The sequence below is a fragment of the Silene latifolia genome, chromosome 5 (assembly GCF_048544455.1).
Source record: "Silene latifolia isolate original U9 population chromosome 5, ASM4854445v1, whole genome shotgun sequence".
NCBI classification, from domain to species: domain Eukaryota; kingdom Viridiplantae; phylum Streptophyta; class Magnoliopsida; order Caryophyllales; family Caryophyllaceae; genus Silene; species Silene latifolia.
In genome coordinates, this window is record NC_133530.1 from 77,389,137 (window position 1) to 77,405,667 (window position 16,531).

General features: G+C 34.2%; 1 protein-coding gene and 1 long non-coding RNA gene across 3 annotated transcripts; one reads left to right on the top strand and one right to left on the bottom strand.

The window, feature by feature from the left end:
* On the top strand, positions 1-6,621 carry LOC141657598 (diacylglycerol kinase 2-like). Of its 2 annotated transcripts, none has more exons than XM_074464882.1 (9): positions 1-238; positions 591-713; positions 1,448-2,707; positions 3,440-3,812; positions 3,894-3,970; positions 4,549-4,668; positions 4,798-4,962; positions 5,323-5,460; positions 6,092-6,621. In XM_074464882.1, exons 3-9 carry the CDS (start codon positions 1,598-1,600, stop codon positions 6,239-6,241), a joined length of 2,133 nt encoding a protein of 710 aa, XP_074320983.1. In that variant the 5' UTR covers positions 1-238; positions 591-713; positions 1,448-1,597; the 3' UTR covers positions 6,242-6,621. The 2 variants fall into 2 exon arrangements, with proteins under 2 accessions (XP_074320983.1, XP_074320984.1); XM_074464883.1 differs by having other exon boundaries at positions 48-238; positions 1,520-2,707.
* Positions 6,622-14,626: 8,005 nt separating this feature from the next.
* Positions 14,627-15,756, bottom strand: LOC141656168 (uncharacterized). The gene is made up of 2 exons (XR_012548397.1): positions 15,425-15,756; positions 14,627-14,984 (listed from the first exon to the last, which is right to left on the bottom strand). It is a non-coding gene; the product is annotated as an uncharacterized LOC141656168 (long non-coding RNA).
* Positions 15,757-16,531: the final 775 nt, after the last annotated feature.

Here is a 16,531-nt window from a genome sequence, read left to right on the forward strand (position 1 = left end):
TAAATGTTGAACATTTTTATTGCCACTCTCCTCCTTTCTTCTCCCACATGAGCCCCTCAATTTCGGCATTTCAATTTCTCTTGACAATCATTATTTTAATTATAATATTATAATATTATTTGGTGACACTTTTTTTTCCGTTAGAATTCCACTAAAAATATATCCCTTGTTTCTTTTGATTCATCCTTTGAGCTTTCTTCATCCCACGCTTTATTCTCGCATTGCCTTCTTTCCTAAGGTTCCTCTCACTTTTTCCCGCTTTCTTTTTTCTAATTATTATGATATTTGATGTATGATTTTGCAATAATATCGAGATTAATGATTGTATGTGCTGTATGATTTTGATGTATTGTTGAATTGTAAATGTAATTGTTCGTTTTGCTGATTATGTTTGTTGAGAATTTCGGAAATGAGATATTGTTGCGTAATTGTTAGATTATGAGTATATACCTAGCTTTGATGCAGTTGTCTTCTTAACTATTTGTTGAATTGAATTTCAATGTGATCATGGTTTTAGGTTAATCGTCACATTTTTTTTAGACGGGTTATGATGACATCAATTAATTTAAAATTGTAAATTTCTATATTAGGTCGTTAGCATGTGGCTGGAACTGGAACTTTGGAGGATGCAATTGTTATCAAGTGTTGGAACCGCGATTTCAAGTTAGGGGGCGAAAAATATCAGGGATGAACTAATATAATAATTTAATCAGGTAAATTAGAAAAAAGAAAATTCAAAATTTTATGTTAATATTTCCAGTGTTGGAACCGGATTTGGAATTAGGGGAATGTAAATTTTTCAATTTTTTTGGAAGTTTAAGTAATTATATCAATTTTTTTTCGAAAGTTCTAGTTAAATATTTCAATTTTTCGAAAGTTTTGAAGTAAATATTTCACTTTTTTTTTTTTCACGGGACAAACGCCCTTGTTAATCCCCCTTAGTTTCCTAACTGGGTGTCTCTGGTAAAAGCAAAAGAAAATTAAAGAGTAACTTACAGTATTTGGTTAAGTGATTACTCCCTCTGTCCGGGTCATTCGTTTCCCTATTCCGTTTTAGGATGTCTCATTCATCTGATTGCCTTTCTATATTAGGATGGTTTTTGATGGGTAATTTAGTCATCCAGTTGCACTATTACCCACTTGTCATCCATTAATTACAACTACAAACGGTCTCCTCCTCTTTCCTTGATCTTCATGCCAAAAACAAAGGTAAACAGATGACCAGATGGAGGGAGTATAATATTGGTTAGTTGGTTTAGGTATTTAATTTCTCTTTCATGCAAAGTACAAGGTTGAAATTGTGACATGACATGGAGTTGAAAGATATGGAAATAATAAATGAGTTCTAGATGAATGCGCCATTGCATGTTTAAGCTGAGTTGTAGAAAGGCCTTGTCCTAGGAAACCGGATGGTAATTATGTTGGAAATCGGTGTTTTCTTTTGCAGACATTTGATCGGATTGAAGAAGATGTGAATATTATGTTCTTATAAATCTTATATAGGTTTTACTGCGTTCAGGTCCTGCCTGCCGTCTGCTGTAGAAATTTCTGTACATTGTTTTCGTAAGCAGAGACTGATGTTATAGATAAAAGCACCATGTTCGATTTTGATTTTTCGATCTCGAGGTTATTTGCTATGTCAGATGCTTTTGGTCCTGTCATTTTCGGATGGCTAGTTACTGGATCGTTGGGACTTTTGGCCATTGTGTTCGCATGCCTTAAATGGCAAAGGAGAACTTCTCTAAATTGGGTTAAAGCTGCTGCTAGAGCTAAGAAAAAAGCATTGAAGAAGCTAAATGTACCTTTATCACATCATACATGGGCAGAAGACTATGGCGGCAGTGAACAGCCATCTACGTGCTGTGTTTGTTTGAGTTCTCTATCCATTTCACAAACCTTGAACACAAAGGCTGTGCTGAACACTCCTGTTCACCGCTGTGCTGTTTGTGGTGTAGCAGCTCATTTTTATTGTTCACAGTATGCAGCTAAGGGTTGTAAATGTTTTGCCCAAGCTGGTAATAGCCACGTGCAACACCATTGGTCAGAAAGATGGGTTACGATGGATGATAATCCTGATACGTCTGCATTCTGTTTCTACTGTGATGAGCCCTGTGGTGTTCCTTTACTTGATGCTTCTCCGACATGGAGCTGCATGTGGTGTCAGCGCCTCATACATGTCACATGTCACACTAAGATGTCTAAAGAAACAGGGGATGCGTGCAATTTGGGTCCTCAGAGAGAGATTATTCTTTCCCCCTTATGTGTGAAAGAAATTGATGCAGAATCCATGAGGGGATTAAGTTCTATTAGAGAAGAGCTTGTGGCATCTTCTATTCGCGGAGAAATGCGAAAAAGACGACACCGCAAAAATGAAACAGCTCGCTCTCTTAGTGTCAAGTTTCAGGATGCTCCTGACTCCCCCATTGGTTACATGCTTAATGGCATAGCTTCTTTGAAAAAATGTTACAGTGAAAAAAACATGGACTTTTTGTCAAGAAATGCCAAAGCACAAGCTCTAAAGGGACCTAATACTGGATTTATTATGAAGAAGGGTGGAATAGTTACGTATGGTCAGGCGAAGAAGTACAAGCTTGTGGATTTGCCAAAGGATGCTCGACCTGTCTTGGTTTTTATCAACACCAGAAGTGGTGCCCAGCATGGGACATCTCTAAGAAGGAGACTGAATATGATGTTGAATCCTGTACAGGTAATTTTGTTCTGTTCATAGTACATATTAGTCATGGAGAATTATTATGTCAACATGTATCCTTTTGTTACTTTGTCCACCTATCCAAGTGATGGATATCCTGGAGTCTCGGATGGCTTTTTACTATTATAAGAAAATAACCTTCCTCAACTCATATAATGCCCCCTTTCTGAAGTAATTGGGTTTACTTTTCCCCAATACTAATTTCAGATGTTCTATGATCAGGACCAACTCGGGAAACTATGACATGTTGTAGAAGGTAATGACCACGGAGTCTTAACTGAAGCCTTCACTTTTAAAGTGAAAGTTATTGTAATATTAACTTCCAGCGATTAATACCTAGTGCCGTGTGCTGTCATTCCTCTTGGGAAGCTTTAGATATTAGCTTGTGTTAGGACATTAAAACTTTGAAGTAGACTTTAATTGTCATTATTGACTACATTTTGACATTAGAACTTAGGTATTGTGCTTTAAATGTGGCCGATGCCGCCTCGAATGGGGCTGTGTCTTGATTGGGGACTGCGGTAATCTTTAAATCCTTGATAATTGGGATGTAATTTGGTATAGCGGCTGAGATTTAATACCATGAGTTATGACACTTAACTAGGCATGGTAAATCTCGATCTCGCAGTAACCTTCATAACTTGGTGTTGATCCCTCTGTGCATTACTTTAGGGTTTGATATCAACTTACTTTCAGTATTATCTATCTAATACCGCCTTTCTATTGCAGGTTTTTCAATTGAATTCTTCCCAAGGTCCTGAGGCTGGTTTGAAGTTATTTAGCAATGTGCCAAACTTCAGAGTATTAGTATGTGGTGGAGACGGTACTGTTGCCTGGGTTCTTGATGTGATTGAGAAGTTCAAGTTTGAGTCACCTCCACCTGTGTCTATTCTTCCATTGGGTACGGGAAATGATCTCTCAAGGGTTCTACAATGGGGAGGAGGTTTCTCTAAAATTGAAGGACCTGCATTAAGCAATGTTTTGCATGATGTCAATCATGCAGCGGTCACAGTTTTGGATCGCTGGAAAGTTGATATCAAAGAAGAAACTTCAATTGAGGATCCCAATAGAACTAGCTCCAAATTCATGATGAACTATCTAGGTATTTATTTATCAACTCCATTACTTTTATTTTATTTTATTTTGCTGTTACTTTAACGCTTATCGGTAAACAATTTTTCAGGTATTGGGTGTGATGCAAAAGTTGCATATGAATTTCATGTCAATCGAGAGGAAAATCCTGAGAAGTATTACAGTCAGGTAGCCACATATCCACACACTTCAGCCACTCATTGCTATGCAGTATCATCCCTCAAGCTCCACACACACACAACCAAAAAGTAAAATAAGAGTTCTGTGTGAGCATGTGTCTGGTCTGTCTCGTCCAAAAATTTTCGCTCATCCTGAACTGTGAACTGTGATGTTCTTTTTCATCTTGCAGTTTTAATTATGGTCTTGAGTTTGTGCCTCAGTGGCACATCTTTGTTGAAAACTAAAATGCAGGTCCTTGTTTTTGTTAAGATTGTCACTCGTGACTTGTCAATGCCTACCTGATAAATTTCAACCATTTACTAGCTTTCCTTCCTAAAAATTCACTTAGCTGTTTCTAAGACTGGCATAAACGTTATCAATCCCATTTTTGCTAGTGCATACCGAATAAATCAAAGTTGAGCTGCACATGAGACTTTAAACTCGATGTTCATGTACCATTCATTGATAGCATGTTAAGAAAGTCTAACTGAATATATAAATCAGGCAACATAAAAGGAAAAGGAACCAGAAATCTAGTTTAAATGTTTAATAGTTAATAATGTGTATTAATTAGAAGTTTGTGGCAGTTTGTGAATAAGTTGCGGTATGCCAGGGAAGGCGCCAGAGATATGATGGACAGAGCTTGTGCTGATTTACCATGGCAAGTTTGGCTTGAAGTTGATGGGAAAGACATTTCAATTCCTAAGGTACGTGGTACTCCGTAATTGGTGACATGTTCTGAAGCAAAAATCAATGTTGCCAGTAGGAACTACCTTTTTGTATATTATCAGAAATTTGGCGGTCAGAATTCTGATGCTTATTACCCACATTTCCAGGATGCTGAAGGATTAATTGTTCTTAATATTGGTAGCTACATGGGTGGTGTAGACCTTTGGCAGAATGATTGTGAGCATGATGATGTTTTCACTCGTCAGTCCATGCATGATAAAATGCTTGAGGTTGTTTGTGTTTCTGGAGCATGGCACCTAGGGAAACTTCAGGTAGTGATTCATCTGTGAATGTTTATTTTATTTACCTAAAAATCAAAAAAATAATGATGTTTCCGAATGGGTAAGAAAAATATTTGTTGAGTAGCCGTGGTGTTCATCAACATTTCCTCATTGTCATTAAAAGGAGCTTCTAGTCTTGTGAACTGTAGAAAATAATATTCCAGTATTGTGTATCAGACCATGTTATAAACTAAGTGTCATAATATAAGTATTCCTCTGAAATCCCTTTGTCTGTTTCTCCTGAATATCTTCCATTGTGCGTGTTCAATTGTTCCTCCAATTTGTTATTTGCTTTTCCATGTGGCATAAGTACAGATTGTGTGAGCATTGATGTTTTTCTTGTCCGCACAGGTTGGACTATCTCAGGCGAGAAGATTGGCCCAAGGGAAATATATAAGAATACATATTTCTAGTCCTTTCCCTGTTCAAATTGATGGAGAACCATTTATTTTGAAACCTGGCTGCCTCGAAATATCACACCATAACCAGGTATGATGTGAACCACAGAAATTTAGACTCCCTTTCTTTTCACATGTCTTCTTCTGAGGGACACTGCCAACAGAATTTAGGTGTTCAGAGAAATATTATTTAATTTGGCTAACGCTCGTTAGCTGCATATAACTTCTTTGGTTTTGCTCTCATTATCTAAAAGAAATCACCTTAACTAAATTCAACGACGTTCAGCTTTAATGATTTCAGTCCAGTTTATTTGTCATACTAACACGTCATTTTGGTTGGCTTTAAATAAATTCAATTCGGTTTGGTTCAGTTTAGAGAACATTAGACGAAGAGGACACGTCTTTAATTGATTGATTTGAGCATTTTGTGACATAAGTCGACATTTATGCTTGATTTGGAATTCCTAGACCTGACTCCGTATGGCCTTTAATATCAAATTTCTGTTTTTGATGTCAAACGTAGGTACTTCCTCCCATGCTCCCCTCTCTTCCCCGCCCTGCTTCGCCCACTCTACCCTTCAGCCTAAATCTAGCTCACACCCATAATGTTCTACTGCTCTGGTTTTCATTAGGGGGGCTCTAAAAATCTCCCACTTTTTTTTTATTCATGGATACATGTAGTAGTTGTTGCATCTTATGCTCTAGTCATTTGTGTTCTGTAGGTGTTTATGTTAAGGAAGGTCTCCGAGGAACCTAGAGCTTATGCAGCTGCAGTAATGTCAGATGTTTTACTAGATGCCGAGTGTAAAGGCATCATCAACTCCTCTCAGAAGAGAGTGCTACTTGAGCAGATAGCCCTTCGTCTCTCTTAGTGTAAATTCTGGCAACCTGTTTTTCTCATATTCATTCCTCGTCATCTTATTTCAACAAACCAACCTCCTTTCGAGAAGCAAAGGTACAAAAGGTACAAATGTAAGCTAGCTTAACTGATATAGTCATTGCCTAGCCATACTAATGATTCCATTTCAAAACTAATCGGAATCAACTAAGGTATAGTTTTGGCCCATAGGAATGTAACGAAAATTTTGATGTTTTGACCGCATTAGCCGCGTATAGATTGAGATTAGATCCTGTTTTTTTTTGTGTGTGTGTAAAGGTAGCCAGAAGGGCGATTTTGATGTTGACGGGGTTTCAAACCCAGATCATTATTTTGATTAAGTAGGGATTCAATTATGTAATACTATTTGGTTACATTGGCCAGCTAAATTCTGACATGAATAATGTCAGGCTTATTGAATTATGGGAATTGAGTAGACAAAAAGTCAAATTGAAGATTAGGGAATTGGCTGGGTATTAAACTAACCGCATCTTTCTTGAAGCAACAAACATTTTGTATGAGCTTAATTACTAGTTAGTTGTTGACAGTTTTCATTGTTGTTTTAGGACATTCATGCTTGTTTAGTCCAATGCACTGCCTAACCTATTTGTTCAGTACGTAGTGAAGAACGGATATCATATGCCACATGCTTGATAGTGTGATACTGTTACTCTGTTAATCTTCCTTAAGAAGGATGTATCCACTTTACTATTAAAACGAGTCAAGTATCGTATCACTTATATATATAAGATAACTTTGATGCTTTTGCCTATGCATTTTGCATTGACCCGTCTTACACTTAAATGAGAATTTGTGTAAAATGAAAATACTTTAGATATCAGGTTACGGGTCTGAACTCCCGTTTTTGAGGCGCGCAAAAAACAGTCTAGGGTGCTGAATAATTCCAAGGATAAAATGAGCTGATCCTGGGATTTTTTCTATAAATGACCGCGATACCCTTGAATTTCTGGTGAGCAGCTAAATGCAGCTCTTAGCATTGCTTGGCCCATTAACTTTGTTTTTGCATTTGTCCCATGGAGTAATAATTGTTTTATCCGTGAAGTTATTTTTTTTTTTTTTTTTTTTTTTTTTTTTTTTTTTTTTGATGACGAGGAGGTTGGATCCTCCCGGATACTGAGACCCCCTGCTAACTGTACCATGTGAGTTCTTTCCCGCGGGGATTATTCCCTCTCCGGGCGTCAGGTCCCTAGGAAAGTGTTCATCTAGGGAATCGAACCCAGGACCTCGCAATTCCTCCTTAGGAGGCTTTGAGGTTACCCTGGAATTCCACTAGACTCACACATCTTGGGTATCCGTGAAGTTATTGGGGTCCTTTACCTATGGAGTTCTCAATTTATGAGTTCATGATGTATACAAAGATCAAGCGGTATATTTTCAAAAGAATTGTTCATTTGTTAAAACTTTTTAACCAATTGGTAGCATGTCTAAGTACGGAGTATAACATATTCGTCTTAAAATTAAAACGGGTCAGACATCACCCCTGAAACAAACTATTTGCTGATTTTTATATTATGTGTTTATAGTTTTATACCATCTATTCTATTTGACTCATTTTGAATTGAAGATTAATATACCCGTCTTAAATTAGACCGTAATTTGGTTTTTTCAACCTAGCTCCAAACTAGATTCTGATAACATGCAGTCAAAGCCCTCCCCCTCAAAGTAGATTGAGGAACAAAAGTTAATAGCCGACATCAAAAAATAGAAAGCAACTAATTACTATTCACCACCTATATTTCCTTATTAGTAGTTTGAAAAATGTAGTTGCCATCATAAAACATGTAGATTTAGAAGAAGAATGGTAAAAGTTGAACTCCAAATTATACAAGAGATAAAGGAGAGGAAGATTGGTTTATGAAGAGGAGACAATGTTTAAAACAGTAGACAAGTTGTAGAACTAACAGTAGGCAAAGCATTAAAGACAAGTTGTATTCAAATTCATACAAGTTTGGGATTTGATGGATTTCATCGAGTCCTGATACTTTTTTTTTTTTTTTTTTTCAAACTTTAAGTGTCCAATTAGGAAAGATTATTAGTGAAGACAATTTAATTGATTGTCTGAAATAAGACTAGTTTAACAGTAGGGTAGCCCGGTGCACGATGGTGTCCTCGTTAGGCGAGGATTCGGGGAAAGATCCCATTATAAGGGGCCACTCCAAGGACTTGAACCCGTGACCTCTCGGTCACAAGGCAACACTATAGAGAATAATGTTGTTGGTATAAAGTATTGCAAAAATCGTCAGACTCGTCACCAATTAAGACAGAAATGTTTAAAGGCGAAAATAAAATGAGAAATGCATGATTATTTTAAATTTGAGTCATTGTGACTTGGAAATAAGTAAAAAAATAAGGGCATGAAAATGGTTCAATATGTTAATAATTGTACTCCGTAAATTAGACTTATATAAATTTTTATACAATCTATTGGCGGAGGTAGGATATGTAATTATTCGGGAAAATGAGTGTCTCTATTAATCCTTTGATTCTGTGGCCGACTCCACTAGTAAATAGTAACTCTATAATAATAATAAAGCTATTTTTATTTTACGGAAAATTCACATTGTGCCCCTAAACTATGTTATTTTGGACACGGTAACCAACTTTTTAAGTTTGTGCACCTTGAAGTTTAATTTTCAAGTATAATATGCTCTTTTTATCGTTATTCGAATCTTCAATTGAGCATAAATTGTAAACCAAAAATCGGAATCGACCATTTATTTTTATATATTGATTATCTCTTCGAGATCTATAATTTGATAAAACAAAAAATGATCATTCGAAAATTTAAGATCGAAGTTATGGTCGATTTTAGGTTTTAGTGAGAAAAAAACCTAGAAAATGTCAGTCGACAATTTTTTATTTCTCAAATCGTAGATTATGACAAGAAACTGTGGGTAGAATAAAAACTTGTCCGATTCCGAATTCCGGTTCATGGGTTATGCTGAATTGAAGTTTGTTAGAGCGACAAAAGGACATGTTGTACATAAAAATAAAACGTAAAGAGTAACATATACACAAACTTAAAATATTGGATACCATGTGCAAAGTGGCAAAATTTAGGGTTATCACGTAAATTTTCAGTTTATTTTATCTACTGTAACACTGTAGGCTTACCTTCAAATTCTACGGGTAACAAGATAGATTTAGGACATCTGTTATTAAGCCTCGGCCCTCTTTGTATGCGCATTCCAACTTCCTATATTTTATGAATTTGATTATCAGGTATTTGCTGTGAATGCATGAATCATGATGCACAAATAAACACTCCGTAGCATGAAAACCAAATTTGCGTGTTGTGTTATGTCTCATGTTTGTATCACGATTCATTGAAATGTAATGGGTTGGGTTGGGTCGGGCAATAATTTACTATTGTTCTGAACACTGTAAAAAATGGGTTGAGTCATAATTTGAGAGGTTTAATACGATTCATTGAAATGTATAACTAAAGAATTTACTTTAAGATTAATAACTTAAATATAAGGCGGTGATAACGCCACTACACTTTTGTTTAATGTCACTCAAGTATAAGCTAATTACTTCCTCCTATTCACTCATTTCTTCCCCTTTCATTTTGCACAAGAAATAAGAAAGTGATTTAGGATCACACAAAACACTTTATCCTACATATAATTGAATTTGGACCACACAAAACCTTCCAAAAAAAGAAAGAAGGAAGAAAATCCGACTATCATGAAAACGGAAAGAAGGAATAAATGAGTGAATAGGAGGGAGTATATAAGTATCTTTAGAGCGTCCAAAACAACAAAAATTTGTTGTTGTTTTTCGTGGGTTCCCAACCAATCCATCTCATTTTATCATAAGATAAAAATTTTCCCAAAAGCTTTACATAACAGCAACAATAAGTTTTTCTCAAAAATTTCTCACAATAACAATTGAATTGGGTTCACCAAGCAAAGAGAATAAAATACTCCATAAAAACTCCAAAATTGTGTGCCAAACCCATCGTCAAACTCATCAACTATGGATGAGTTTCACAAAAAGTCATTTTGTGATAAAAAGTTTTTGTTGTTGTGAGGTGATGAGAGCATCTCCAATGGTTAAGCAAAAGAACTTGCTTGCAAATAAAAAAGTTTTCAAGCTATTTGTTTAACCATTGGAGCACTTTACATGTACTAACTTAAATTGAGCTAGTAGCTCTATTGAGCTAATAGCTTAAATGGGCCTACAAGAAAAAATCTACCAATTAAAACAACACTAAATATTTTTAATTTTTATTTTCTAGGTAAAATAAGTAAATGTATTAATTAAAAGAGTGTTGTGGAAGGTAATTGACATATGGTGCATTTAAGCCACAACACTAAGCTAGTAGCTTATCATTTGAATAGTTTGTAGCTTACAAATATTCTAGCTTGAAAATTTTATGTGGCAAAGGTAAGCTAGTAGCAACTAGCTTACCATTGTGGATGCTCTGACGGATGAGTCGAAAAATATCAACTATAGACATATATACTCCCTCCTATTCCGAATAACTGTCCCATTTGGACAATGGCACGAAAATTAAGGAATGAAGTTATAATAATGAAAAATATTGTATAGGGGTAAGAATATAAGAGTTAAATAATGAAAAGTATTGAATATGATGGTTTAGGGGTGGTTGGAATGGTAAATAAAGAAAAGAGTCAAGGGCAGGAAAGTAAAAATACATGTCCAAATATGGCAAATAGGACAGTTATGTGAATAGACGAAAATGGCAAATGAGAGAGTTATTCGAAATAGGAGGGAGTAGATGTTTTTGTTGGTGTGCATAACAACCCTAAATATAACACTAGAAATTAAAACCTTAAAAATAAAAATAAAATGATAATGAGTTCCAAATAAAAATGTCAAAAAGGGGGTGTCCTTTAGGAAAGAAAGACAGAAAGCTGAGAAGCGAAATAGAAGGAAACTCCCCAAGACTTGTGCTGATACATCTGAACAACAAACCAATGTAAATCATTAAATGTAAAATGTAAAATTGTACATACTCACTTTCTTTCTTTCCAAATTCTCATCTGTATCGAGCTTTTTTTCGTCACAAATTATGAGAGGCTTAAATATCATTTTAATAAAAAAAAATATGACCATTATTTAGTAGATAATATTTTATAATTAATTACGAAGTATTTTTTATTTTAAAATGATCACATTTGAAACCGTCACATATAAAACTCTTCTTTCTTTCTTTCTATAGTCTCCCTCTTAAATAAATTAAGTCAGTTCATATTACTGTGTGCATTTCATTTCCCAATGACTTCCCTTGTTTATTTATTTTGTCAGATGCTTCGTCATTTACTTCTCCATCTCACTCATTCTACCTTTCTTCTTTTCTTTCTTTTTTATTTGTTTTAATAACTGAGTAATATATTTACTAATGTTAGTAACTGTAATTTTCAGGACTTGGAAAAGCTTCATTAATACTTTCCTCCTTTTATCTCTTCTATTTCCAAGTCATGTCTCCCTTTTTTCAGCCTCATCCTTTTGTTTTTCTTTCATAATCATTTCTTCCTCATATACTCCCCAAACTGTCCTTTTGGGATTTTTCAAAGCTAATACTCCCTCCAATTCTAGATAACTGTCCTATTATGAAGATGACACAAGAATTAAGAAAGTGAGTTTAGACCACACAAAACGGACAATGGGACAGTTATGTGAATAGACGGAAATGGAATTGAATTTGAACCACACAACACTTACCAAAAATGGACAATGAGACATTATTGTGAATAGACGGAAATGAATAATGGGATATTTATTTAGAATAGGAGGGAGTGTAAACTTTTTTATTTTGGACTTAGGCCATGTTTGATAAAGCGTATATTAGGCAAAAGTAGTAGTCGCCGTAAATAGTAAATTGACCAACTAATCTACCAATTTCATAAGTTTGGTAAATGACTACCTATTGTTATAACATATTTGTCGGAATCTGCTATTTTGCATATGTTGTTAATACTAACATATTGTAATAACATATTCAATTTATATATCAAAATAATCTAATTAATTGTCATATGATTTGTTAAGTACCAAATGTTTGTTCTTAATTCTGCTAATTTAATTTGATAATTAAACCTACAACTAAAATCTGCTAATCATATTCTACAAACGTTATCCACTACTATTATAGTTGTACTTATATAGTTTGCCAAATAGGGACCTAATCTCATTTTAGATTGATTCAGCTCAATTTCTTAAATAAGTCCAGTTTAATTTAGCATAATTAAAATGGTTTTAGTAAATTAATGATAACGTATATGGATGTTAAATCATTGACAATGAGTATAATTATCTTGAGATTTTAATCTCAAATTCAATGATTTTTTTATTTCTCCAAGTGGGATTTTAGTTAAAGTATGGACGGACCGATACATTATCCTTTCTCTATAAAAAAAATTTACTTTTACAGAAAAACTGTGTTATTATATTTTAAAATTAATTGTGGTTCATCCATTTTACGTACTTTTTTCCCGGTCGAGAGATCTAATAAATAAAACATAAAAATATCAAAGGGTCGAACTTATATAAATCCGTCTCTAATCATAAAAGCAAGGTTGTATCCAATATTCTTACCTTACTATAAGCAAAAGAAGTTATAAACACATACACAAGGCAATAACGTATGTGTGATTGTAATGATTTATTTATTTAGAGTTAATAGTATGGCGTCACTACGTTACCTGGTCTTTTTGGGTATGGCAATATACATGAAATCTAACAAATGAGGAGATCTAAAGAACTACACATAATTGTTAATTGTCAACATCTGTTAATATTATCCTGTCAATGTCAAAATTCCATACATTTGTATACTGTGTGCATGGTTTAATCAATTTAGTGTATATGCATCTGTGTGATTCACTATCTAACTTTGTTCACCACTACACTCTTTCTATCTTCTTAGATGGTTCACTCATTGAGTGCATCATGTAATTGCTCTATTTTGCTCCCTTTTTGTTAAGCTTTTTTTGAATTGTATTCTTGAATGCATTCATCTATCAACTTTCGAAAAACGAGCCTCAGCTACTTTACAAGTATTTTATGCATATATGAAATACGATATTCTCTGTTCCAGTCATTCCTTTACGTTGATTTTTTGCACAAAACCAAAAAATTGAGAGATAACATAATATAGAAAACGAGAGAAAGCAACAAATGATTCGGACACCTAAAAAAAAGAAAATAAAATAAAATGTAAAGAACTGTCGATAATATATTAGGATCCATACTAAACCATCAATCTTAATATCTTTAAATTAATAGCTCTACACTTGATATGGTTCTTCTAATTTATTTACTCATATAGTCATATATTCTTTAATCAGCTATTCTTATTTGTGACGAAAAGATACTTGTGACATGCATCTCCTAACCACCTTCAATATTTATCGTTATTTAAGACAGTTATGAGATGTAATTCAAGTTTATGATGCGTCACAAATGAGAATTTGTGCTTGTTAATGGTGTTTAGATTTTGAAATTGGGTGTCAAGTACTCCGTATTAGATAAATGTATATCTATAGTTAAAATTTCTAATTTTTTTTCTAACTTTCTCTTTTTGTCTTGCAAGTTCACCCTCCCTAATTTCCACTTGCATTATACTTCTATCCCCTAATCTTAGTTCTAGTTTTGCAACCGACTTAGACGAGATTAAGAAAACGCAAGTAAACTACCAGGTAAAAAATTTCACTGTAAAACAATTTCATCTCAGTAACTGAGCTCCTAAAACCAAACGTAGACCTAGCAACAATGAGAGCTAGCTCTTCACTGTTTCGCAGCATACAAGGGATATGGGTTGTAAATCGTAATGCATACAATGTAGCTACTTGTATTCATAAACTAAGTAACGAGTGAACCAAAGAGTTCTTAACCTAGTGATTACGAGTTAAGAAGGAGGTAGGTCAGAGAGGTATCGTGACAATAAGTCATGAGTTTGAATCTCCCCCGCACCCTCATATAATGTACTAACCTTGGCCTCAGTAGTTAATGTTTTTAATAAACAATTTTAGTTTTTAAAAACATGTATGGTAGATCATTTTGTGACTAAAATTCTAGTATGTTTTAATCATTTGTTTATCCTTGAATAAAAAAGATAAACTAATGAGTCGAGGATAGGAAGTAGTCCGTATTATTGTTGTAAAGCTAAATCGTCGAATTGGCCTTATTTTTCATGTCTCTTTGATTTGAAGCGATACAAATAGCTGCAGAAACTATGCGTACAAAAATATTTGTTGCCCTAATAATGATACTCTTAATCATTCCGTCATGATTTTTTCACTTTTGCGTTTGGTTTCTCGACAAATTACATCATCATCAACAACAAGATAACAACAAACGAGTTGTAGTTACAAAAATGATTGGAATTCGACAATCATAAATCACTATAATACTCCGTATATGAAAGAGTAATTACGTTCCATAAATAAAAATTACAATTATATAATATTCTTCTATTTTATTGCTTGTAAAACTCCAAAATGCATTCTCCTCATTGCATTGAGAAAAAAAAAAGGTGAAAATAAAAATGACTAGTGCTAGTAAATTTTTTGATGAAACATTTCAAATTTTAACCTCTGAAGAAGTAAAAGAATTTACTTGAGCAGTAAATTAAAGTAACTATACATAATCAGTGTAATACATTAACCCTTGGATGAATATGAATTTGCACAAGTTTCCGAAAGACGCATGAATATGAATAGAGCCAGCTGTATGTGACTTGTGAGCTGTATGATTTAACATTTATTTGTCAAATCAAATGTTAAATCAAACTACATATCAATCAATTAACACAACAAACGTTACTTTACAAACTAAATAAATCAAACATTTTTGAATTTGAATGTTGACAAAATATTCAACAATATCTACCCAAATAAATTTAACACATTTATGGAATTTGGATAAAGCTTGATGAAAATCATCAAATCTTTACAAGTTGTAGCAAGATCTGAATATAATCTGATTTTCTAAAATATTTATATCCTTTTTTTTATAACCCCTAAAAATAAGACCGTCTTAACTTAAGACGACACTCTCATGCACACCCGATTAAAATACAGGTCGAAATAAAAGGAGGTTGTGTGAGGTTTTAGGTTAAGACGGTCTTAAGCAAGATAGATTGTTATTTGAGAATGAATACATTGAAGGGTAAAATTACACTTACCTGTTGAAGATTATATTGAAGAAATGATGGATTAGGTAAAAGATTAAGAAGCAAAGAGTTGAAGGGTTGAGAGGAATGAAGCCTGGTCCGAGAATCATTTAGGGCTTCCTTTATTCTTCATTTTATTCTACTCGTATATAATTGCAGTAGAACAATTAGAATAAAGAGAAGAAACAACCTTGATGATCTCGAGCCAGACAACATACCCCTCAACCAAACCCTTAACATGAATCATCATTTAAAACCGGGAATTTTATACATACAACATTATTTGAGGGGAATGAAGCCTGGTCCGAGGCCTATCATAACACCATAATCATAATCATAATCATAATCATAATCATAATCATAATCATGAATCGATTAGATGAAGAGATGAATAATAAAGCCTCGAGCCAGCCAACATTCCCCTCAAAATATTTCACTTGCATATTGAATTGATTAGGGTTTTATGTTTATCTCTCTAGGAGAAAGAATGAATGAAAGAATGAAACCCTAATAATAATACACAAAAACAAAGAGTGGCTGTGCCCTCTTTATAACAATAATAATAGGAGAGAGGGAGAGGGTAATTAAAGGGAGTCAGAGTAAAAAGTATCAAGTCAAAGGCAGTAAAACAAGGCTAGGTAGGTATTAGCTATAGAGGAACAACACAAATAAATCTACCATTTACTGAGGTCACTAAATCTCAGTGCCTAATTGTGCTTTGGGAATTTGCGTTCCCTTACTTTTCTTGTCTTTTTAATTATTTTATTTATTAAGGTTTGATTTGTGTTACACTTTAGGTTGCACCATACTAGAGTAGTTGTTAATTGTTATGTCTAGTGGTTTTTTTTTTTTTTTTTTTTTTTTTTTTTTTTGGAAAATTTGAGCATGACAGTAGTAGAAAAAAGGGTTCAGAGATCAATTACATCAAGGGGGCGGATAGGGGGAAGAGGCGTAGTTGCCATTACAAAATCAATACAACAAAGATCGGTTACAAAAGGTGGGGCATAAACCCAATCAAAACGTCCATCTTGGTCGCTAGTATCCTTGGCGGCAAATTGAGCGATGGCATCCGCAACTCGGTTGGCCGATCTCCTTTCAAAAACAATCTTCAAGCTAGAT

Bases quoted from the DNA above. Each gene is read 5' to 3' on its own strand.
- LOC141657598 (XM_074464882.1), top strand. From the start codon at position 1,598: ATGTTCGATTTTGATTTTTCGATCTCGAGGTTATTTGCTATGTCAGAT. The intron at 3,971-4,548 runs GTAGCCACATAT...AGTTTGTGGCAG, and splicing joins CTGAGAAGTATTACAGTCAG to TTTGTGAATAAGTTGCGGTA. The intron at 4,963-5,322 runs GTAGTGATTCAT...TTGTCCGCACAG, and splicing joins GGCACCTAGGGAAACTTCAG to GTTGGACTATCTCAGGCGAG.